This window comes from Drosophila virilis, chromosome X (assembly GCF_030788295.1).
Source record: "Drosophila virilis strain 15010-1051.87 chromosome X, Dvir_AGI_RSII-ME, whole genome shotgun sequence".
Classification (NCBI taxonomy): domain Eukaryota; kingdom Metazoa; phylum Arthropoda; class Insecta; order Diptera; family Drosophilidae; genus Drosophila; species Drosophila virilis.
Window position 1 is genome coordinate 11,899,740 of NC_091543.1, and position 22,604 is coordinate 11,922,343.

Below are 22,604 nucleotides of genomic sequence, written 5' to 3' on the forward strand. Positions count from 1 at the left end.
TTTGCGGCTGCATTCAATTGGTATTCACATTCACATTTGAATTTGGCATTGCCATTCGCTTTTCTATTCGTAATCGCATTCATCACTTGAATTCGCCGTACTCGAAAATATGCAATCGACTTTTCGGATGTTCGCTGAGCGCACTTTGTGGCCACCGCAATAAACTGGGCTAAACTGAGGCAGCATGCACGAACACTTAATACCCTGTAGCAAGGCATTAACTTATTAAGAAACGAACATTTCAATGTATGCTGCGAAAATAAAGCACAACAGTGAGTACAAATGTTTGATTGACAATACAGAACAAGTGCAGGGTATCTATGAGTCGATAGAGTCCCATCAAAAGGGAACTAAGCAGATTGTTAACAGAATTTCCAATGCATTTTGCTGCGTAACACTAACATACTTGATAATGCATACTTTTTGACCATTTTTTAATTGTTACATGGTATTCAAGAGAAACTCACTTTTTTCATTTCAGCTTTGATTTGATAAAGCATAAAATTTGATTAATATTTAAATCTTCTTATGGATCAATAAGGAACAATTGAGTAGAAAATTTCATGCCTGAAACAGAAAATACTGTGTTCTGATAATAAATTAGACTTTTGAACACACTCCGAATTAACGAAGTTGGTAAGTTTCTTCAAGCTTATAGTACTAATCGGCAATAATAAGTAGTTTATGGTTAGATGAAGATAAATAAGCGAAACGCAAAAAAAAACAGGGCATTTAGCTTCAAAGATGTGACAATAACTCTGGTGTTTAAAGCACATGCAAATGGAAAGCTGCTGAAACAGGCGGCGTCTGGGGAGTCCTGCTGGCTGCCTGACTGGCAGATGGCTGCAGCCAGAGTTGGGAGCAGGCACAGTGCGGCATGAAAAATGTATTGGAATTGATTTTACTGTTGCTGCTGTGCTGAATATATCCCAGGTGGTTGGCCGTCCACGCCGGTGGTCAACGGCGCATTCAGCTGCAGCGACCGTTTATCCAATGTCCGCTCCCCATGCTCCCCATGCGCGCGTAATGTCATCAAAGTAAATGGAAGGATGTCTCCTATTTTTTTTTTCTTTAATATAAATATCAGCCTCCTGCTCCTCAGTCACTCAGGCATTTCCTTCTCCTCCAGGAAGAAGTTGCTTCTCCGCCTGTTTGTTCTACTACTGCTCCTCCTCCTCCTCTTCCGCATGCAACTCCTCCATGAGCTACTTCTCATCCGCCTGCTCAGCGCCGGCCGCGCCTAGCCTCACCGGCAGCCTTGCGGAAACGATTGTGTGCACCGCTACCAAATTGTTTGCTAGCCGCCAGCAGCGCCGAGGAGCCGGCAACCTCATCCTTTTCTGGCAAATGCGCCACATGCAGTATATCCCAGAGCAGTTTGCCGCACTCCTGTGACTGCAGTAGCTCGGCCAGCTCCGTTTGGCTGCGCTGCAGCAACTGACGCAGGCTGCCGCCCTTGCGGAGCACACCGTGCACATTGCGCGTATGGATGCCGGGCAGACGTAACAGAAAATCATATATGGCACTGTTATACTGCAACTGATCGCCGGCTGCTGCCGCACCGCCAGACTCATCGCTGCCCAAGGCGGCGGCCACCTGGGCATCCGGCTCCGGTTTGCCCAGTTTGAGCTCCTCGAACAGCTGGGCCGTGGCATACGGACTGGGCGACCAGATCAGACGCAGCCTGGGAAAGTGAAGTGTGAGCAGCTGCAGCTTCTGCATAATGTCCGCATTGGTCGCTGTCGTCTGCTGGGAGAGCATAAACTTGCCCTGCAAGTGGAACGGACGATTCTGATCGAACTCAATAAGCAGTATGGGCTTCGCATAGTAGCGCTGCATTTGCACACACTGATTGTAGAGGCGACCGGAGTTTAGGGATCCAATTAGATCCGATATGGATTTACGCTCCACACACACATCCGGCGTCAGAATGTAATCCCCAATGGTAATTGTCACGGGCAGCACCTCCAAGCCGCGACGATGGATTAGGCACGGCAAATCCGAACGAAATTCACGCATGTCCACAATTACTTTTGGTGTTACGCGGGCGCTACTCAATGCCACGCCCATTGCGGCACCCTGTCGTGTTTTGGCATTTGCAGACTCCTCCTCATCGTCGTAGCGTTTGTAGAGCACAAATGCTTCATCCGTTTTGCCATCCTGGTACTCGGGTATGACCATTTTCTGTGAATGTGAATGGCATTTCAATGGCGATGTGAAAAGTTCCACAATAACTCGCACAAATAAACGCTAGCTTGACCAGCAGATACCCTGGACAAGAAAATAGTTGATCGAATCGAAACACACGTATATGCTGCTGCCTTGAGAAGGATTTGTTGCCAATTCATTAACTGTCGACTTTCTGACTCTAAAGAACTCTTTTTTTTCCTAATCAAGTCGGAGCCCAACTCCACAATTCATGAAAATATAAGTTTAAAAAAAATCCATTCGCAAAAATCTTAAAAATGAAAATAAAAAACTGCGACCGGGCAAGGCAGGGTAATATAATAAATAATTATTAAATTATTAAATAAGTATGTATGTATGCGGGTACGTGTGTGGGTATTCCATTTGTAACAAACGACGAAAAACTTTGATTTCTGCTGCGCTGCAAATTTAAGAAAAGTCTTTTCACTGGTCGCCCTCCTACTCGATTCTCATGAATTCAAGTAAGGCTGGTTTCATGCTTTAACTAGTGTGCTTTTTGTTTGTTTTGCTTTGGTATGCATGTATGTATGCACATGTATGTGTGTGTATGTACACGTATGTGTGTATGTACATGTATGTATGAATGTGTGTATGTACATGTATGTGTGTATGTACATATATGTATGAATGTGTATATGAATATATATATATATATATGTAAGAATGTGTATATGTACATGTATGTGTGTATGTACATATATATATATATATGAATGCATTTGCATGTTGGTATTTGTATATGTGAGTTCCTATGTATGTATGTGTGCATGCGATTCTCGTGTACTCAACATTTTTCAGGTTTTTATGCCCTAATTACAAATCTAGGCGTTAAGCTAATGCATGTGCTGTTGACGATCCAATCAGCTTTATCTCATATAGCTACTCTATATCTCTCTGTCTCGCTCGCGCTCACTGTCTTCCCCTGCGCTGACTTCTACTCTATATTCCACAGTCTGTCTGTCTGCTACTAATATATGGTAACTACATATATATCATGATATATCAATCTATCGGACATGGGCATATGGGTTTTCTAGCTTACAATTGAGAATAATATAACAAGGCCCTTTGGGCTTCACTTACGCTCTTTGTATCGATGATCAGCTCAAAGGCGGACTTCTCACGCCGCAGACTCGTCAGATAGGATTGCTCCTCGACGGTGCGCGCATGGATTAGAAAATAGATTTTCATGCGCTCGGCGGGCGGGCGACGGCGACGCGCCTCAAACACCTCCAGCTGGCGTATGGCAGTCACATTCGTGTTGTACATGATGACATAGTGGGGCTGAAGCTGATCGAGCATATGCTCCACGGCCATGGCGCCCTCGCGTTCCGTCTTGAACGTTTGCAGGCAAATCGAGGGCTGCATGTTGGCAGCCAGCGCAGCGGACACATCGAACTGCTCCAGTTCGGGTATGATCTGAAAGATGGAAGCATTCGGATCGGCATCGCTGGCCTGCATGGGCTGCGTCATGGTGAGCATGTAGCTCTCCTCGAACAGCTGCTGCTGCAGTTGGGCCTCTGCATCCTCCGTTTCGTTCAGCAGCTGGGCAAGTTCATCCACAACTGCCTCCGCTACCGCTGCCGCTGGCTGAACAGCAGCCACAGTTGACGCCGGCTTCGGCTTGGCATCTGCCTTAGCTGCCGCCTCTGCCATGGCCGTTGTTTGACTCTCCCGGCCAAACTTATCGCTGAGCTTGCCGACAAGCACCTCGTGTCGCATGGCCTGCTGCAGCAGGAAGCGTGCGCTGCCCTGCGTCAAATACTGCTTCAGCTGATAGCAGGTGCGCGCATCTTGGCACAGTATTAACACCTTGGGCGGCTGCAAGCGATCACAACGACGTTGCATATCGCCGGGTATATCTTGGGTGAGCAGCTCGCTTAGCGCCTGCCATTTGGGACATGGCTCCGGTTCGAATTCTGCGCGTATAAATTGTAATTGTATGAAATTTGTTACCCCTCCTCCGCGCGGCGATCCACTCACCATTTTGTGCATTGTAAACACGTTGCTTGGAGAGCATGAAAATCTGTTCGGCTGAGTCCAGCAGCGTCCAGCCAGAATTGCTGATGGCGTACTCCGTGCCGCGATAGCGTTTAATCAAAGCATAGGAGCTAACTGCATCATGGTACATGGTGGATCTGGGTAGTGGATAGATGTGAGACAGTTACACCAGCTGATTGACTGATTGATTGTCTGCATAATCCTATAATAGGCTATACCCACATCATGAGACTGCGCAGAATCTTGAGATCGGCCACAATGAGCTTCGTTTGCGAGTTGAGCTGATGCCAAATGCAGTCCAGCTGCGCCTGGAGTATCTTGTGAAACTTTTTGGTCACACAATTCTCCACGGTGACCGCCTCCATGTCGACTGTGCGATTGATGCGTTTGATTTCGCGCACCAGAAAGTTCATAATATCCAAAATGTGCGTTTGTATGGAGCACATGCGTGTGCTGAGAGGCACATGCAGCTCAATAGTTTGCGCCTGCCACGGATGCAGTGCAGCACGGACGGTGGCATGAAATCTGGGCCAAATATACAATTGTTTCACAAATAGATTGCGCATGGTGCGCTCAATGTGCGCATAGCCAATGGTGAATGCCTCCGGGCTGCACGAGAAGGCCTTGATGAAGCCCGTCTTGTTCCGCTGCCGATATAAACGCAATGCGAACGCTTCCTGACAGCTCTCAATGATGGTGTGTGCGCGCAGCACAATAATGCCCGTTATTAGCTCAATGGGTATGCGCTGCTTGAGCAGATCGACCACAAGAATGCGCGTCGAGATAAACTGTAGGCCGCCCTCCAGATAGACGCGTTCACTGCAATGACAAAGCCAGCGTTTAAGGTATGGAACTGCCTGCTCTGGGTAGGCACTGCGCTATCTACCGCTCTGTGGCTGTGTTGGCCACCTCGTGCACATATTTGGCATCCAGCTTGGACTTGTAGTACTGCTCCTCCCAGTCGGCGCAGTTTATGACCAGCAACAGATTGCCCGCATCGCTATAGACCTTTAATATGTTAAGTAGCACGCGCTCGTAGCTGAGACCTCTGGAATTTGTTTGATTTGAGGGTTTAAGGGGGTTTGTGCCCACTTTATCAGTCGCCCGCTTACTTGGCAGACACCAGCAGCCCATCGGCGTGCACCAGATCCAGAAACATTTGCTTTTCATACTCCAGCAGCTGCACATCTTTGCGCAACAGATATTCCTCGGCTGTCACCAGATTGGCCAAATCCTCATCCGCCAAATTGTCGCAGGACTCGGGTAATGCAGTTGTTGCAGGCGCAGCATCTGTTTCAGTTGCCGCCACATCGGGCACCACACCTGGCTCCACTTCTGTTTCTTTTCCAATCGTTGCATCTGCCTCTGAATCCGACATGGCGCAACAATTTCACAAGCAAACCAAACAAAATGCCGGCATGTGCATATCGATTATGCCAATGCCTACGATATGCAACTGTGGGAGTTATCGATAAAATATTAAGTAGCCCACACACGTTACAATCGCTTGATGGCGCAACAGTGTGTCGCAGACTCTACACCAAAACATTTATGAGGAACTTTACTTTTTGAGATTTTGGCATATTTGAAGCGTATTGATGCTGGTTGCATGAACTTATCGCTTAGGGATCTTATTCTATTTCCGTCTGCTCCCCAAATTTAATAATCTGCATTTCATATAACCTCAAAAAATCTATAATAAACAATTATATAAAGGTAAGACGGATAAAGTGTGCCGATTGTAATATTTAGACTATATTAAATACTGGAAGTGAGACCAAAAACGAATGTTCATAGAAATAATTAGCCAATTCTGTTGTACAACTAGAACTGTGACGTGTTTTGTTTATGTTTTTAAGCTTCATCGATAGATTTGGGTTAAAATATCGATTTGTTGACAATTTAATTCAACCGGCCTAACGAGCACGTGCCGAGCCGCTCAACAAGATTCTGCTTAGTATTTTCTATAAATTCAAGCTATTCGTGTTGATTTTTAAGAAATATTAACAATTTTTCAAAAACAACTTTTCTAAACACTTTTCAACCAAAGAATGGCGGACGAGGTATCAGCGTATGCCGCGTACGGCAAAACGCTGCCGAAAAAGCAAGCACCAAAGAGGAGGCAAGCAAAACGTTGGCCAAAGAAGACAACAAAGCAAACGCCCAAGACGCTGGCAAAGCGGACAGCGAAGCGTGCGTCTGGGGATAAAGCAAATGGGCAAAATAACGGTGCTGCAGCCAAAAGGCAAAATGGCGTGCAAACGAAGCCGAAAGCTCAGAAGCTGGGCACACACGACAACGCCAGCGCCGACGCCAGACGCATTGACAGCATCAGCGGCAGCATACACTGCAACGGCGTGAATAGCAACAACAACAACAACAACAGCAGCAGCAGCAGCATGCCGTCCAAGAAGAACAAAGGCAGGAGATCCGATGTGTCCGATACAGAGCAAAGTGAGTCTCTGGACGATACAGTTAACTTGGCTAGAAAGATGGCCGACTATTTAAGTGAGTGCGGCGAGCAAAATTGTGGCTCTGATGCCGACAGCAGCGGCAGCAGCTACGGCGAATACGACAGCAGCGACAACGATGACAATATGAGCGGCGAGAGCGGCAGTGCAAGTGAAAGCGAAAGCTGCAGCGAGGACTATGATAAAAGCAGCGGCAGCGACAGCGACAATGAGTGCGGCGACGGCGACAGCGACGTCGACTGCGACAGCGACGTCGACTGCGACAGCGACAGCGAAGGCGGCAGTGCCTGGGGTAGCGAAAGCGACGATCAGTTTAGCGAGGAATACACGCTGAATAGCCACGCCAACAGCAGCAGCAACAACAACAGCAGCAACAACAACAGCAGCAGCAACAACAGCAACAGCAGCGCCAGCTCTCCCGAGGCTTCAGTAATGCCTGCTGCCGGCAGACGCAAGGCAACCAAACGCAGCGAGCATTTGGCCAGCAATTCCGATGGCAGCGATTTTATTGACAGCAACAACAACAACAAAAATAAAAACACGCCGCCAGCTGCCAAACAGCAGAAGCTACAGGTGCAGCAGAGACTGAAACAAAAACAACTGGAGAAACAGGAGAAACGCGCAAACGCCGCTGTGCAGCGTGAAAATGCGGCACCCTTCTGTCCGCTGCAGCGTACAGCAACAACAGCTGCCAAATCGTGCCCGCTGCCCAGCAAGGAGGCGGCGGGGGCCAAGCCGGGCCGCAAATCGTGCCCGCTGCCCAGCAAGTCAGCGCCGGCAGCAAACAAAATGGCGCCAAACAAAATGGCGGCCAAGATGTGCGCGCTGCCGCCGAAGAACGAAAGAGCGGCACAACAACAACGAAAACGCGCTGAACGAGACGAGCAACGGCAGGAGGCAAAAGGTAGACGCAGCGAAAATGAGCTGCTGCCAGAGGGAAAACAGCGACAGCAGGTACATCTGCAGGACAGCATTGAGGAGGGCAAACGTATGCTGCACTGGCTGATAAATCCGATGACATCCGATGATTTCTTTAGCCAATACTGGGAGCGCAATGCCTGCCAGGTGAAACGCAAGCAACCAAATTATTTCTCACAATTAATCTCGTTTAAGTTGATTGATGAAATGTTGATACGCAATCATTTGGAGTTTACCACCAACATCGATGTGACCACCTATAAGAATGGTATGCGCGAGACCCATAATCCGGATGGACGCGCCATGCCGCCAACCGTGTGGGGCTTCTATAGCGATGGCTGCAGCATACGCATTCTTAATCCGAGCACGTATTTGATAAAAGTGCGCCAGCTGTGCGCCATGATGCAGGAGTTCTTTCATTGCCTGGTCGGCGCCAATGTGTATTTGACGCCACCGAATAGCCAGGGATTTGCGCCACATTACGATGACATTGAGGCGTTTGTGCTGCAGGTGGAGGGACGTAAACGCTGGCGTTTATATTCACCGCTGCATCCGTCCGATGTCCTGGCACGCAACTCATCCGGCAACTATAGCCAGGCAGAGCTGGGTGAACCGCTATTCGATGCCGTACTGGAGCCGGGCGATATACTCTATTTTCCGCGCGGCACTGTCCACCAGGCGGTCTGCGATCAGCAACAGCACTCGCTGCACATCACGCTCAGCGTCTATCAGCAACAGGCGTATGCCAATCTATTGGAGGAGCTAATGCCGGCCGTGCTGCAGCGCGCCATTAAGCATCATTTGAGTCTGCGTCGCGGCCTGCCGCTGCACATCTGGCAGCATTTGGGTCTGGCCAAGGGCGACCAGAAGAGCGAGCTGCGCGACGAGCTGCTGGGCAACACCAAGCGTCTGGTCCAACAATATCTGATGCCCAGCGATGCCCAAATCGATGCTGCCGTCGATCAGCTGGCGAAACGTTTCCAGCACGAGGCCCTGCCGCCCGTTGTGCTGCCCGAGGAGCATGAGCGCACCGTTTTCGGTTCGCGCAGCCAAGCCAATTCGCATGGCCAGTGCCTGTGCGATTATGAGCTAACCGAACGGACCAGCGTCCGTTTGTTGCGCGCCAACATATTGCGGCTGGTCGCCGAGGGCAGCAGCCTGCGTGTCTACTACTATGTGGATAATGCGCTCGAGTTTTGCAAATATGAGGCCAACTTTATGGAGATTCAGCCAACAGAGGCGGCTGCCGTCGAGGCCCTGATGAGCGCCTACCCCAAATATCTGAAGGTTGCCAAATTGCCGCTGCGCAGCGCCGAGCGTCGCATCGAGGTGGCCACTGCGCTCTGGGAGCGTGGTCTACTCATGACCGAGCAGCCATTCAAATAGCCCACACATCTATCATATATCAATTGTTATTAGTATTATAAGCACCTAGTTTTTTTTAGCACATTTGTAATTTGTCCGCATCCCGAGCCCAGTTTGGATTGCGCGCACAAAGGGGGAGGGCGATCACGCCTGCTCCATAAACAATAATCCCACAATTGTCATTAAAGATTCGCCTTAGTTTTGCTAGTCAACAACAATTGGCCGACTTTTGATTGTAGCTGCAAACCCCAAAAAAAACAAGAGGTTCCAGTCGGGAGCTCCCGACTAGGGGATACCCTGAACCCTCTTCTTCCAGCATCAAATGCATATATATATTCCATTTTAGAAGCAACATATTGACCAAAATTGCCCACAAAACAGGATATCGATATCGATTTTTTTTATCGATTGCTTGTAAACGGAGTAAGTTATCGATTATCGGAAACAAACTCGATCTGCGCAGGCACGAGGAGCACCTACATCAAGTCTCTAGCTCTACGGACGGACAGACGGACATGGCTAGATCGATTCGGCTATTGATGCTGATCAGGAATATATATATATATTTGGAGTTTGCACAAATAACGCCGAAGATTCAATACCCTACTATTACAACAGCTAACGCTTCTGCGGCTAAGCGAGAAGCACTACGAAGATTTTCTCAATGGAGCACTATGAATAGATACACAGATATATATATATATATATATATATATGTATTAATATATGTATGTGTGTATAAAGAAAACAAAAAACTACATTTTGTGGGTCTGCGCGTTCACGTTTTACCTTAAGCGCTGCGAATTTTCTTCCGCTCGCGATACAAGCTCTCCTTTTGTACTGTAAGAGGTGAATTGTAATATAATTGTGCTTTATATTTGTGGATCACTCACTGTATGGATCGAAGCGTATCAGCTCCAGTTTGTCCGCGAGGCGCTCGCGGAACGCATTGAACTGATGGCCGCTGACCACGCTCTCGAGCACCACCATGATGCGCCTGTAAATGTACGATTTTGTGTATTAGGCACGGCTGGTTATTTGTTTTGTTTATAGGCCAATCACTCACTTGCTCTTTACTTTCTTGAACAGCACATTAGTGAGCCTCATTTTGGTAACAATTTAGTGAATTTATCAAATTACTTCAGAGAACACATGCAAATTGTTGTGCAAGCCGACAGAAGAAAAAAGCACTAAAAAATACCACAAACAGCTGACAACGTGTGCGTAGTATATCGATATATAGTGTTGTAAAACTAGAAAATATATTGTATGCTTAGTGGTCTTGGCAATAGACGCGCGCAATTCAAAACGAGCTGCTTTTACTAAGCTTCTTTCGCTTTGTCTTAAGTATATTAGCTTGTTTACTTATTCGTTTTGGGAACACCTTGTTATCGTTCACTTCATTTGACTTTAGCTGCTGATTGAATGTAACTCATGGCTGATGCTGCCAAGAGGTAAACGCGCACTTGTGTTATCGATTGCTCAGTGCTGTAAAAGCGCGCAATTCAAAACGAGTTGCAACTATTTAACAATTTTATTTTCTGTTTTTCTTTCTTGAAGTTTAAGACGCCATTCAATCGGAATTTATGACCAACTTTTGTGCAAGTCATGTACATATCCGTGTTAGCGCCGCACAAAACAATATTCCACAAGCAGCTGATGCTGCAAGGACATTGGCGAGCACATATGTTATCGATTGCAGTGCGTATGCCCAGTGCTGTAAGCGCGCAAAATTTGAAATGTTTTGCATTTGATTTGCTCTTGCTCAATTTGATTAATTATGCCCTTGAACTAGCACTAAACCTAACTAAGCCCTCTGCAAATATGTAAGTCAAGTGCACCCACGTGTCCCTGAAGCCCGCACAAGGCAAGACTTAATCCACTTACGAATCAAATTAGCGTACATTTAAAGCAAAGCAAACAATGCGCGAACGCCACGTAACAGCGTCAAAGTGTCCCGTGTCTGGGCCCGGTGGTGCCGCCGGTGCCCCTGCCCTTGGTTGCGGCTGACTGGACAAAGTCAAGTCACACCGCTGCCAACCATCAGCAGGCGCATGACTAGACTTCCGTCGTCGACGTGGCCGCCAACGCCGCCGTCGCCGCCTGAGCATCAAGAGGGGGATGTGAGTCTGTGTGTGTGTGTGTGTGTATGTGTGTATGTTGTGTTTCCTTTCCGTTTCCGTTTTGTTGCGCTGGTCGTTAAATAGCTTAAGCTGATACAAATTAAATTAAATGAATACATAGCAAGTAATGCCGCACCGGGGCGCTCATTGTCAGGGTCAAAGCGAGAGGAGGACGAAACACGAGCACACTTCGGTTCGTCTGCACGCACACATAACCTCAAACAATGACGCCAATTGGCACAAAAGCTTAAATGTGTAATCCGGCCGACAATGACTGTGACTCGACTGTTACGGTATTGTTGCCGCTGATGGCTGGCTGCGCCGTTGTTGTTGGTGGTTGCTGTTGTTGTTGTTGTTGTTGTTGTTGTTGTGGGAGTGATGCTGTTCTTGGACCTATTACCATATGAAGGTAAGGTCAACAGCATCGGCAGCAACAAGAGCTGAATAAACGAAAATTAACGCAATCACAAACATATTAATATAAGTATATGTATGTATGTGCATAATAGTTAAGATAATCAGATTGCGTGTTTAGGCAGCAGCTGTAAGAGCGGTAATTTGCCGTTATGCGCTGTTGTTGCTCACGTGCTAACCCACGTTGCCCAACACTAATGCCAAAAAGCACGTGCAGCATCTCGCTCGCACCTGTGCGAAAGCCTTGCTGCCTTGAATGCAGCCAAGCTTTTTCTAGCGCCAGCTTTAGAAACCAAACAAAAACATGAGCGAGCATAACACACACACACACACACACACACACAGACACGGAAGCTAACGCGCGGCTTTGTCACAATGCAGCCCATAAAAGTAGACTAACAATATTGCGTGCGTGCTATATCATATGTAAATTCATGTGCCCAAACAGGCTAACATGCGTAGCTTATTGATATAAATAAAATATATATATATAAATTGTATGTAATATGTTCAGCTTAGGCCGCCATATGTTGAACTTGTGAGCGTGCACTATTTGGGTGGACACGACTGTTGGTCGCAAACAGCAAGCACAACACACAAAATGTTCAGCTGCTGTTGTCGTCGCACTTGTAGAGCTTTTTACGCGGATAGGGCTGAAGCTGTAGCTAAAGCTCTCTACGGCTGACGGCAACGTCATCGTGTAAATAAACGCAAATTCAGTTCATCAACGACACTCGTGCGAGGCGGATGCGAAGCGCGCGCAATACTCTGCCTAGTGCGATAAACAAAAGTAGACAGGAGAAGTAAGAAAAAGTTGCCTATTTACAAATGTGAAGGCGAGCCCAAAAAAGCAGGCATTGAGCACAACAGCAGCGGCAACAACAACAACAACAGCTTAACTTAAAGCACGCGCATTTCTGCTGCCTCCTGCAGCAGCAGCAGCAGCAACAACAACAATAATAACAATAACAAACACACAATTAGTGCGAGCTGCTAATAGTTCTTGCTATTCTTCTTGTTGTTGCCAAGTCCAAATCAAAATTAAAAAACAGTAAACAGTAAACAATAACAGAACATTTTTGTTATTTTTTTTTTTGCGTGTAAATAAAAAGCGTAAGGCAACTTTTTCTTACTATTTCTGATGGTTTTTTTTTTTTGTTGTCAATTTTTTTTTTATGTGTTAACAGCAATTTGATTAAACAACAACAAAATGCTAGCCGTATAAATAAATGTGCAGAGCCCAACAAAAGTCAAAAATCATAAAACAAATTATATATAAACAACAAATCACAGACACAATTTTGTATTTGTAGACGCCGCCTTAGCGGCAGTGCAGCAGACGCCAGCGTCAGCGTCGACGGCGGTAAGCATTCAAACCAAATGAAAAAAAATAATAATAAAAGAAAAAACAAAAAAAAAAAAAACAGTTGCATTCCATACAATTCCAGCTTCAGCGCGCTCTCTTTTGCGCTGTTCCTATCTCTGGCCGCTGGCTGCCCGTTATGTGTGTGTGTGTGTGTGTGTCTGTGTTTGTGTTAAGTCTCGCTGTTATTTGTTTGTGAGCGTGTGTGTGTGTGAATGCGGCGATTCATGTTTTTGCAGCGCGCTTTTAGGCGCGTCTTCGGCAAACGCAACTCAAATGCAGCCGAAAAAAAGCGCGCCACAATAACAACTAATTAAAATGTCCGCAATTGTCAGACGCACGCAGCATAGCTAACCCTGTCCCTAGCAATCCCCAAGCCCCCCCCCCCCCCCCTCCCCTCAACTCCACAACATTCTCTAACATTTATGCCCATTGCCATTCTCATACTCTCGACAGCGTCCTTGGCCATGCGCCCACGCAATTGCATTTACAGTTTTACAGTTTTACAGTCGACGTCGCCGTCGCCGTCGCCGTTGCCGTCCGCGTCGTAGTCGTTGTCAGCGTTTTATTTGCAATCTATTTTCACGTTAATTTATTGTTGTTACTTTTACGTAGAAATTATAATTTCTGGGTGTACATTTAACTATTATCACGGCATATATTAATTTACCTATAAACTCCATTTTACATACCCTTCACCCAGTGGAAAATGATGGGTATATCCATTTGTTCGAGCAGCATGCATTACAGACTGGCGACGCCTTCATGCATATATATGTATATATATATGTACAGGCCTGTTCCTATTCTTATTCTGCTTGTTTATCGTTTGGCTTAAGCTGGTTTTAGTCTCTCTCCAAATTTATTTCAATATTCAAATCTTTTCTTGAAACACATTTACCATTTCCATTTGTAGCTGCACACATTTCTAGAATATTTCAGTTTATTAGAAGATAATCAGAAACTAGCAAATAAGTTATTTAAGAGCGACTTTTTCGGAGTGGGATATTGTTAACGTTAATTATAGGGTGTTTGCCAGTCGAGTAACTTTGTTTAGAGCACGTTTCTTGGCCTTATGTAAGCATCTATACCGTTATATTCAGACCTTGTCTACATAAACTTTACAGATTCGAGAAGCAACATGTTTGCAGAACGTGATTGAAATGAAAGGCTTTTGTTTCATTTCTAATGGTCGAGCAATTTTCATATTAAATGGTCTTTTCTTTCCCTTGTTTTGGAATTCGCGGAACTAGTTTGTTTTTCAAAATGTATTTAAAATTTCAGCTATTCGTTTAATTCCCTTAAGGTAGAAAAAGCAGCTAAATACATTTTTGTAATACCAAGAAACTTGCCCAAGGGTTTCCAGGGCGTGTTGAATTTCAAGGCGAAAGACTATGAGACCTGTCGACTCTAGGGTTTCCATTGTAAACATTAATGAGAAAATTGAGAAGCGAAACTCAAATGAAAATACGTGGAATACATTTGATAAGGTATAAGCAGTTAGAAGTAAAATAGAAATTGAAAAAGAAATATATAAAATAAAATAAATCCATTACGTAGAAATCGCTGAAACAAGAGTCGAAATAATTAGAAATCTGTGTATGTATGTCCACGTAACATTACGGGTATTATGTTTATGTTTTTCGAGACAATGTCAGCTGATGTTCCGAGTCAAGTGTTTTACTTAACATTCATAGTCCGTTCTTAACCCCCTTTTCCAGCATGGCATTTGGGAATTCCATGAAATAGCTATCCAATTATTTGCTTGGGCTTGTGGCAATCTCTAGTATTTGGTCGACTTTTGTCGGTCATTTTCCACACAGATACATCGAATTTCTACGAAGAAACTAACTCAAACAATCACTTTCCGCTCGTTTTCCTCAGATGCTGGTGGAATTTTAAAATAGGTGAAATACATATCCCAATTACCACCCGAAAGGGGTGTATTGGCGAAAAGTTAGAAAGCGGCTTTCAAATTCATTTTTACCTAGTTAAATGTCGTCTTTTAGCTCTTACGGTTTGGGCTGCGCATTGATCATCAATCATTTAGTTAGTCAATCAATCAGTCGGCACAAACAGTTATATCGCAGCATTTTACAGTTAGCTATGTGCTTTAACAGGGTTGCTGCAGCGCAATAACAGTTGCTGCAGTGCTTTAACAGAGCAATAACAGTTGCTGTCAATTTTAACATATTTCACGTTCATATACCTGTTATATTATTTAAATCTTTTTTCGCAAAAGCTCAGCAAGATCAGCCGCATCCTGACTGCGCTGCTCAAGCTGTGGCTCAAGCAATAAGCAGCCAAAAAGCAGCGACGTCGACGTCGACGCTGACTGGCAGGTGAAACGCGTAAATAAACAAATGTGTCGGCAGGGAAGCTGCGGCAGCGACCGAAGCAGAGGCGTGTGGGTGGGTGGCAGTGGGTAGCGGGCGCGCGGCACACAAGCTACATAAGTAAATGAATAAATAATGTAAACAAAATATTAAATTAGAAGAAATTTACTTACGCGCAAAGCCGACGCAAACACAATAGAATGGAACGAAGTGTGAGAGGTGCGAGAAGGCTGGCACAAAAGCACATACATAAGCAAATTGTGCAAAGACCCATTAAAAATAAGCAAAAAAAAAAAATAGAAAAAAAAAGAATTACACGCACTCGCCATCTCTCTCGATGCTCTCCCTGGTAGCGGTGCTCTGGATCGGCCGCTGCAGCATAGTACAGTTTGAGCAGCACAGGGCGTCAGTGCAGCCACTTGTTTCTTTTTTTTTTGCCGCCTTTAGCAATGTTCACATATGCGAAGACAAATGGCGAAACAGAAGCAAAAAACATGTTGTTGGTTGATCTGGCAATACCCTAGCTTATTTAAAAGCAATGGATATATTGTTTAATATGCAAATAACTATCTCTGATATAAAAGAATTGATATTTATTTGCAAGCATGCTGATTTAAAGTTATTTAAATCTACTTCAGAGCTTAAAGCTCTTTGAATAGACATGTGCATTGATTGCAGGGTATTTGCTCAGCGGTCAATTCGCTGTGCTCTTTTATTTGTTTGTTTTCCTGGCTGCTTGATGTGAAGATTGTGCAATAAAGCAACAATAACAAACAATTGCTGCTGTTACAGCGGCCGCACACTCATTGCACACATACACACATATCAAGATAGAGATATGAATACGTTGAATAGTGTGAGAGAACGCAATTATACTCTCTCGCTCTCTCGATCGTCACCCACGCACACGCTCTTTCCTACTCTCTCAACACACACACACACACACACACACACAACTCTTTTACACTTTCGTCTTCGTTGTGCTTTGATAAACCAATTTGTTCGTCGGCGGCGGCAGCGGTGGAGGCGGCGGCAGTGACGAGAGCAGCGACTGCAAGGCGTGCGTATCCATTGTTGCGCTCTCAGCCGGTCAGTTGTTTGGCTGAGCTTTTCCCGTTAGCCCGCTCGCATTCGCACTCGCAATCGCGCGCACATTGCCTATTAAACACAACACAACTAAAAAGCAAAAAAAAAAAAAAAAACATACAGAGACCGCGTCACGGCGACGACGGCAACGTGTTTCAGTTTCGATTGTTTGGCAGGGCAAAATTAAGAAGCTTCAAATACGGTTAATTGTTATACCTAAACCTGCTAAACACATACATACATGCATACATACAAATAGACATGCAAGTTTACGCGAAGCTGTGCGAAATGTTGTTGAGTTGATCTCCAAATGTTGTTGTTGTTTACGTGGTTTTCTTTTCTTTTTTTGTTGCTGTTTTGCTCTAGTGTGTGCGTGTGCTTGTCTCTGTTAGATAAAAGTGCAACAAATTCGCCAGGCATAGCAATTACAAAAACAACAAGCAGGTGGCAATTGCTTAAAGAGCAGCCAACCGCAAAAAGCAAACCAGAGAGCGTGAGCGAGAGAGAGAGAGAGAGAGCACGAACGCGCGCCATTGCGAGCGTCTCGCAGGTGAGTGTGAGTGTGTGTGGTTTTCGAGCACAGTGCTGTTCAAACTGTATGCAACTATTTTACCTAACTTGAGTTGGTCGGTTTTGCGAGCACTCTTGCCGAGTATGTATGTATATGTATATATATATGCATATGCCTTTTCATAACTGTTACAAACGGTAAAAGCAGCATTGTGTCATACCCTAACTAAACTGGAGAATATTAATTCATAAATAACTCAAACGTAAGATTGTAATATTAAAAAAAAAAGAAAGAACGAGAAAGAAGAAATACCTTCGGCACGCCGAAGACTTAATACCCTTGCAGACATAACCTTTTGCTTATAAAAAGCGATAAAAAAAATATGTGACATATCAAATAACATGTTAGGGAAGTGAGAGTGATCTAGTCGGGAGTGTCGGACTAGGTGATACCCTGTACCCTCCAACAGCAAGTGCAATTTGTCCTCATGTCAGGATGGGGCACGGGGCAGCATTAGCTATAAAATGGAAGATACTTTATCTCTACATACTATTCTCTAGGGTATAATGATTTTGTGCAAACATAGCTTAGATATGCACAAAAGCAATATACACTTGTTACCAATTTCCCCATATGTACAGGGTACAAAAATGTCGGAATGTTACCCAATCAATTCTTACTTCACAATCCCTGCAAAATAAAACGAATAACTGAAGAAAAACGAACATTTAATGGGTATGTTAGACTCAAGAGACCTCCCCAAACTAGACGAGTCGAATATAATACGTATATTCAGGCATATTAACGATAGATAATTGCCATGATATTATTAGATAATAATCTAGAATTATAAAATGCAAGCAACAATTAAAATATTCTCCATAGCAACATTTATAACTTACAAGCGCAAAAAGTTTTCGACTCGACAATACAAATAGTCGACAGGTGTTTGCTGATAGTTTTATGTGCCTCTGGCATACACAAACACACACACACACGCACACAACACACACACACACACGCACACGCAGACACCTGAAGTTATAAGCACGCGGCATATTGAATTACATTGCAAACTATTTTGTTTAATTAAAGTCGCGCTGCGGTTTGCACCTTTCACATATCATGCTTGTTGTTGTTGTTGTTTGTTTTTGTTACCTGGCATTAGAATGATGAGAATATTTTCCACCATTTCCATTTCAATTTCGATTTCCATTTCCATTTCCATTTGCGCATTCAGCTCAATTCACCGAACGAGCTGTGCAAATGTCAGAAGCTGTTTGTCTTTGTGGTCACCAGCTGGAGGCAACATACCCCCCACACACACACCCCCAACCCCCCTGCTTACCCACCTTCCTGTCAATAACTATACTGACAATTATTGTACTATGCGCTAATTGAGTTAATAATTAATGTGTGCCAGCCACACTAGCACGACTAGGCAATACCCTGTTGACAGCCGCTTTTAATATTTTCCACACTTTTAATAAGTTCATTCATCATTTTTGAGTGAATATTTTAATCCATATACAAATTTGAGGTCTTAAGGGTGAAAAAATCAGGCAATCAGGCAAAAAAAAAAAGGAATTCTGATTGAATGGAGCAGAAGGCTTAAGGATACCCTCTAAATATCTTGATATAGCGAGCATGAGATTATTTCGTTACTGATAAAGAATATTTAGAAGCTATATTGATTTTGCCAAGATACTCTTTTTTTTTATCACCGGCAAGCTATACCCTAGACGAACACAGTTCGATTTATTGGACTTTATTAATAGAAATTTGGTTACCGATTTTTGTCAATATGTTTATTATAAGTTTGTTTTTTGTTTTTGTTTTTGTTTTTGTTGGATCTATATTCTAGTTGATGGACGAGGGTACTTTGGAATCGTAAGTATACACATAGATAAGAAATACATCCAGATGACAATTTGGTTCACTTTATCTGACAACAATTTTGGTTGGATCTAGTGATAAACTTACGAGAAAAAAAAAAATGGAAACGAAAGAGATAAGAAGTTAAAACTGAAATTACAACATTCACCAATCCATATATATATATGTATATATTATATATATATACATATGCTATACATACATATATATATATAGAGAAATTGCCCGATGGCAAGGCCTGCTTCATTCCCAACTCATGTTCGATATAACTGATAAATATGTATATACCCTCCATATATAAATATCTATATATATATGTGTATACATATATATATATATCCTCAATACAAGGCGCCTATCAATAACATAACTGTCAAATAGATGCCCACCGATGTAACTGGCAGCGTTGGCATCGATAACGGACTGTTCAGTATATAGTCCAGAAATCGGGCAACTATCTCGTATGCAATGCACTTGAAGTTCGGCCACGACGCTCGCAACAGCCGCCAGCGACGCGTGTTTATAAAGCATATCACATAGCGAACCATTCCGATTTTTCGTTCCATTTTGCCGATCTCCTGCAGTATGGCATCGCCGTTGTTCTCTTTCAGCAGCTCGTTGTGTTTGCTGTGCGAGGGGGAAGAGAAAAGAAAAAGGGAAAGATACAATTTAAGTTATATAGCAAAGAGCTTCTGACATGCACACGGTCTAAAAGCAGAGATTCCTTTGTTTTGATACAGACATATTTTATGTTATAGAAGAGAGTGAAAAGTGTAAGTTGTATAGCAAAGAGCTTTTGTCATACAACAAGTATAGAAGAAGAGATTCCCTTGTTTTAATGAAGACATATTTTATGTTATAGAAGAGAGTGAAAAGTGTAAGTTGTATAGCAAAGAGCTTCTGTGATGCGATAAGAGATGTAAGATGTATCTGACACTTATCGATTATAGATTTAAGGACTATTTATTGTAGATATTGAAAATGTTTCACAGAGCAGAGCTGAGCTGAGCGTTAGAAATTGAAATAAATATACTTACAGTTCTAATTCTGCTAGCTCCTCTTCATAGCCCTTGAGGGTCTCGTATGCCTCATCTATTTTCTCCTGCTTTAAATGCACAGCCACGACAATATCGTCATGCTGCGACTGAAAGCGATCCTTAAGTGTTAAAAGCTTTGGATATTGAGATAATTAAATTATGCGAACTGCTTTTGTTTTAGTTGCAATCAACAACACTTACCTCGTCCTCCAGTTCGGCATTGCGTATCTCTAGAATGCGATTCTGTCGCTGTTGCTCAGCCAATTCTTGGGCACATTGCCGGAACTTTGTTAGCTCGCGAAACATTTCAGTTTTTGTTACGTTGAGCAATTCGGCAAAATTGCTGCACTCCTGGGTCTTTGCTCGCAGATCCCTTCGCAATTTCGCCTCCTTTCTGCGCACCACATTCAGCGCGTTCTCAATTGTGACACATCCCTGAGAGCTTAGCTCTGCCGCATATTTAACCTGACGCAGTTCCATTTCCAGCCGATCGCAACGTCGTTGCTCCTTGCATATCATCTTGTTGCGCAAAAACAGATCGTCTCGCATTGTGCTTGCCTGGGGAATCGGGATGGATATTTGTGCTTAAGTGAGGTATCGATAACTATCGAGCTAGGCATAAGCTAAGTTAGTGTCCAATAACTTGACTTGCTTGTGCATCTACGAGCATGTTTAAGATGGCTTTGGTGTTTTCACTTTCGTGGTGTTTGAGATATGTCCAAAAAAACATTGTTTGGTTATCGATATTTATCGATCTTTTGTTAAATAAGACGAATTTTTAAGGAAATTATATTAACTTTCGTTTGTGCGGCTATAGGATCACTTCTGCTATAAATTTTGTGACTCAAGCACTGCGAAATATGCTCAAAAACTTCTATAGATATTTATCGATTACACAGATTTGAAGTTTATATCGACAACTGCACTCCTTTTCCATAATATTCATCTAAAATTGAATCCTAAAGCACAGCTGGAACATTTTAGGCACTGGATTGACCTAGCTTAGCTACAGTTGGGGAATAACCCAGGTCGAGCCTTGCGACCGGGTATGAACACTCTCTCGTGTGCCCTAAAACATTTCATAAAGATCGGACCACAGACAGCCCAGTGAGGCAGGAAAGCTATTCGCATAGAGTCTAGCTAGGGGATGTAATAGAATAACAACGACAGCTGCTCAATGCTGTAGTTAAGGTATCTGCTAGTCGAATACTCGTATGACTCCACCTCTTACCTTACTTTGATATTTGCGAACTAGTTCATGCAAATCGCAGACCTCGGCGCAACGTCGTCGCCAGAGACGGGCGAGCATCACATTGAAGACTTTGATGGCTCTCATGCGGCTGGGCATGTCCATTGTGTGACCCACTATGCCGCTGGCAGTGAGGGAATCCGGAATGCGTTGTGGTGTTGGTGTCGCTGGGCGTGGATAGGCATATTTTGCTTTGTGGGGTCGCATCATTCTCTCAAACGTGGAGCTGAGCTCCTCGATGTCCTGGTTAAGTGACTGCTCCATGCCGTTCCAGTTCTGGTTGTGGTTATGGGTGTGCGTGTGGGTGTGGATGAGGGTGTGACTGTGACTGTGGTTGTGGCTGTGGGTGTGCGTATGCCCGACGATATGCCGCTGCGGTATATCCCTTATAATGTTAGGAGATGACATGACCTTGCCTAAAGGGGCAGGCCGAAGCCATGGAATAGACAAGTCTACAACAAGTCTACCGAACTGGCGTAAACTTACCGTTGGCAGCTGCTTTTCAATTCTGATTCTGATGGCCAAAAGTACAGATATTGTTTTGATTTTAGTATACTTATGTGTTTGTTTGTGTTCATTCCAAAGTGGCAAATTTGACCTGTATCAGGCCCGAATACTCAATATACAACACACAAGCACACACGCTCGCACACACATCTGTCACTGAATCGAATTCCACGGCACATTTGATCTCAATTCAAATTTTGAAGATTAGATGAAAGCCAAAAATATTAATCATATTGTTACAAACTGAATCGAAAGTCAAAGCACATATGCTTTCAATGAAACTTTGATGAAGTCTACTCAAATCTAGCACGGGCAAATTTTAACATTAAATCTCAAGAGATAGTTGAAAGGTTTTAAAAGTATTCATTTGTTTTCGTCTGAGGCCGGGTTGTTCTCAAAAATGTTGCATGCATACGGGTTTCACCCATTTTCCACGAAGGTATTTGAATTTTCACCAAAAGACGATCTACGATCGATTTCAGCTATCTTGATCTGTGCCTGGACCATCAATTAATCAATCAATCAATCAATCAGATTATAGATATAGATATAGAAATAGATATGATGGAAATGGCTGGAATGTCTTTAATTTATGTTCTGAAAGAAAGTTGGGCTGAGCTTAAAGAAAAAACTCACAGATAAGAATGGGTGGATAGATAAAGAGATAGATAGAAAGATAAAGATTTAGATAGATAAATATATAGATGGATAGTTAGACAGAGTTCTACAAAGCTTTTATCAAGCCTGCTATTTAAACCAATTTAGGGCAGAAAAAAGTATATAAATTCATCTATATGTAAAAATATACGGCAAATATATACAGAAAATATGAAATGAGAAATTACATTATTGACTTATTGACACTGTTGTTGGTTGTTGTTGTTGTTGTTGTTGCCGCACGCCATTTTGACAGTTTGAGCGCTCTGCAAACATGGCATTGGGCCAGTGGAGCGGGGAGTGGGGCGCCGTTGCGGGGGCTGGCGTTGACAGGCATCAAACATAGTTGCTGATAAAGCCTTGGCCGGAAGTACAGACGGTTTCGGGGGTGGGTATGTGTGTGTGTGTGGGGGGTGGGTGAGGAGATGGAGAGGTGGAGGGATTGGTTGTATGGCGGCAGAT

General features: G+C 43.9%; 5 protein-coding genes across 9 annotated transcripts in view; 2 read left to right on the forward strand and 3 right to left on the reverse strand.

Annotated features, from left to right (window-relative positions):
* Positions 1–5,648, reverse strand: part of mei-9 (DNA repair endonuclease XPF mei-9) — a 64,335-nt gene extending 58,687 nt beyond the window's left edge. The window contains exons 1-6 of one of the 2 annotated variants that reach the window (XM_002057292.4): positions 5,322–5,647; positions 5,096–5,257; positions 4,432–5,028; positions 4,192–4,346; positions 3,292–4,127; positions 482–2,184 (exon numbers count right to left, since the gene is read on the reverse strand). In XM_002057292.4, coding sequence (XP_002057328.1) covers positions 1,225–2,184; positions 3,292–4,127; positions 4,192–4,346; positions 4,432–5,028; positions 5,096–5,257; positions 5,322–5,587 — 2,976 coding nt within the window. In that variant the 5' untranslated portion in view covers positions 5,588–5,647 and the 3' untranslated portion in view covers positions 482–1,224. Of the gene's footprint in view, positions 1–481; positions 2,185–3,291; positions 4,128–4,191; positions 4,347–4,431; positions 5,029–5,095; positions 5,258–5,321 lie in introns of those variants that run through there. The other variant, XM_070207042.1, reaches the window with a different exon arrangement.
* Positions 5,649–6,143: 495 nt separating this feature from the next.
* NO66 (Bifunctional lysine-specific demethylase and histidyl-hydroxylase NO66) lies at positions 6,144–9,181 on the forward strand. The gene has a single exon (XM_002057293.4). The coding sequence runs from the start codon at positions 6,261–6,263 to the stop codon at positions 8,982–8,984; it is 2,724 nt and encodes a 907-aa protein (XP_002057329.3). The 5' UTR covers positions 6,144–6,260; the 3' UTR covers positions 8,985–9,181.
* A 477-nt stretch (positions 9,182–9,658) lies between these two features.
* mRpL33 (mitochondrial ribosomal protein L33) lies at positions 9,659–10,181 on the reverse strand. The gene is made up of 3 exons (XM_002057294.4): positions 10,030–10,181; positions 9,857–9,960; positions 9,659–9,803 (listed from the first exon to the last, which is right to left on the reverse strand). Exons 1-3 carry the CDS (start codon positions 10,068–10,070, stop codon positions 9,754–9,756), a joined length of 195 nt encoding a protein of 64 aa, XP_002057330.1. The 5' UTR covers positions 10,071–10,181; the 3' UTR covers positions 9,659–9,753.
* A 2,029-nt stretch (positions 10,182–12,210) lies between these two features.
* The window catches only part of norpA (no receptor potential A), a 64,187-nt gene continuing 53,793 nt past the window's right edge, over positions 12,211–22,604 (forward strand). For 2 of the 3 annotated variants that reach the window (XM_032439632.2, XM_070208616.1), the window contains exons 1-2: positions 12,211–12,303; positions 12,688–12,863. The gene's annotated coding sequence lies outside the window, so the exon portion shown is untranslated. Of the gene's footprint in view, positions 12,304–12,687; positions 12,864–16,431; positions 16,836–22,604 lie in introns of those variants that run through there. The other variant, XM_032439631.2, reaches the window with a different exon arrangement.
* LOC6633378 (uncharacterized) lies at positions 18,582–21,653 on the reverse strand. Of its 2 annotated transcripts, none has more exons than XM_070208620.1 (5): positions 21,465–21,653; positions 20,961–21,350; positions 19,931–20,287; positions 19,730–19,863; positions 18,582–19,319 (listed from the first exon to the last, which is right to left on the reverse strand). In XM_070208620.1, exons 2-5 carry the CDS (start codon positions 21,240–21,242, stop codon positions 19,034–19,036), a joined length of 1,059 nt encoding a protein of 352 aa, XP_070064721.1. In that variant the 5' UTR covers positions 21,243–21,350; positions 21,465–21,653; the 3' UTR covers positions 18,582–19,033. The 2 variants fall into 2 exon arrangements, with proteins under 2 accessions (XP_070064721.1, XP_002057331.1); XM_002057295.4 differs by having other exon boundaries at positions 20,961–21,394.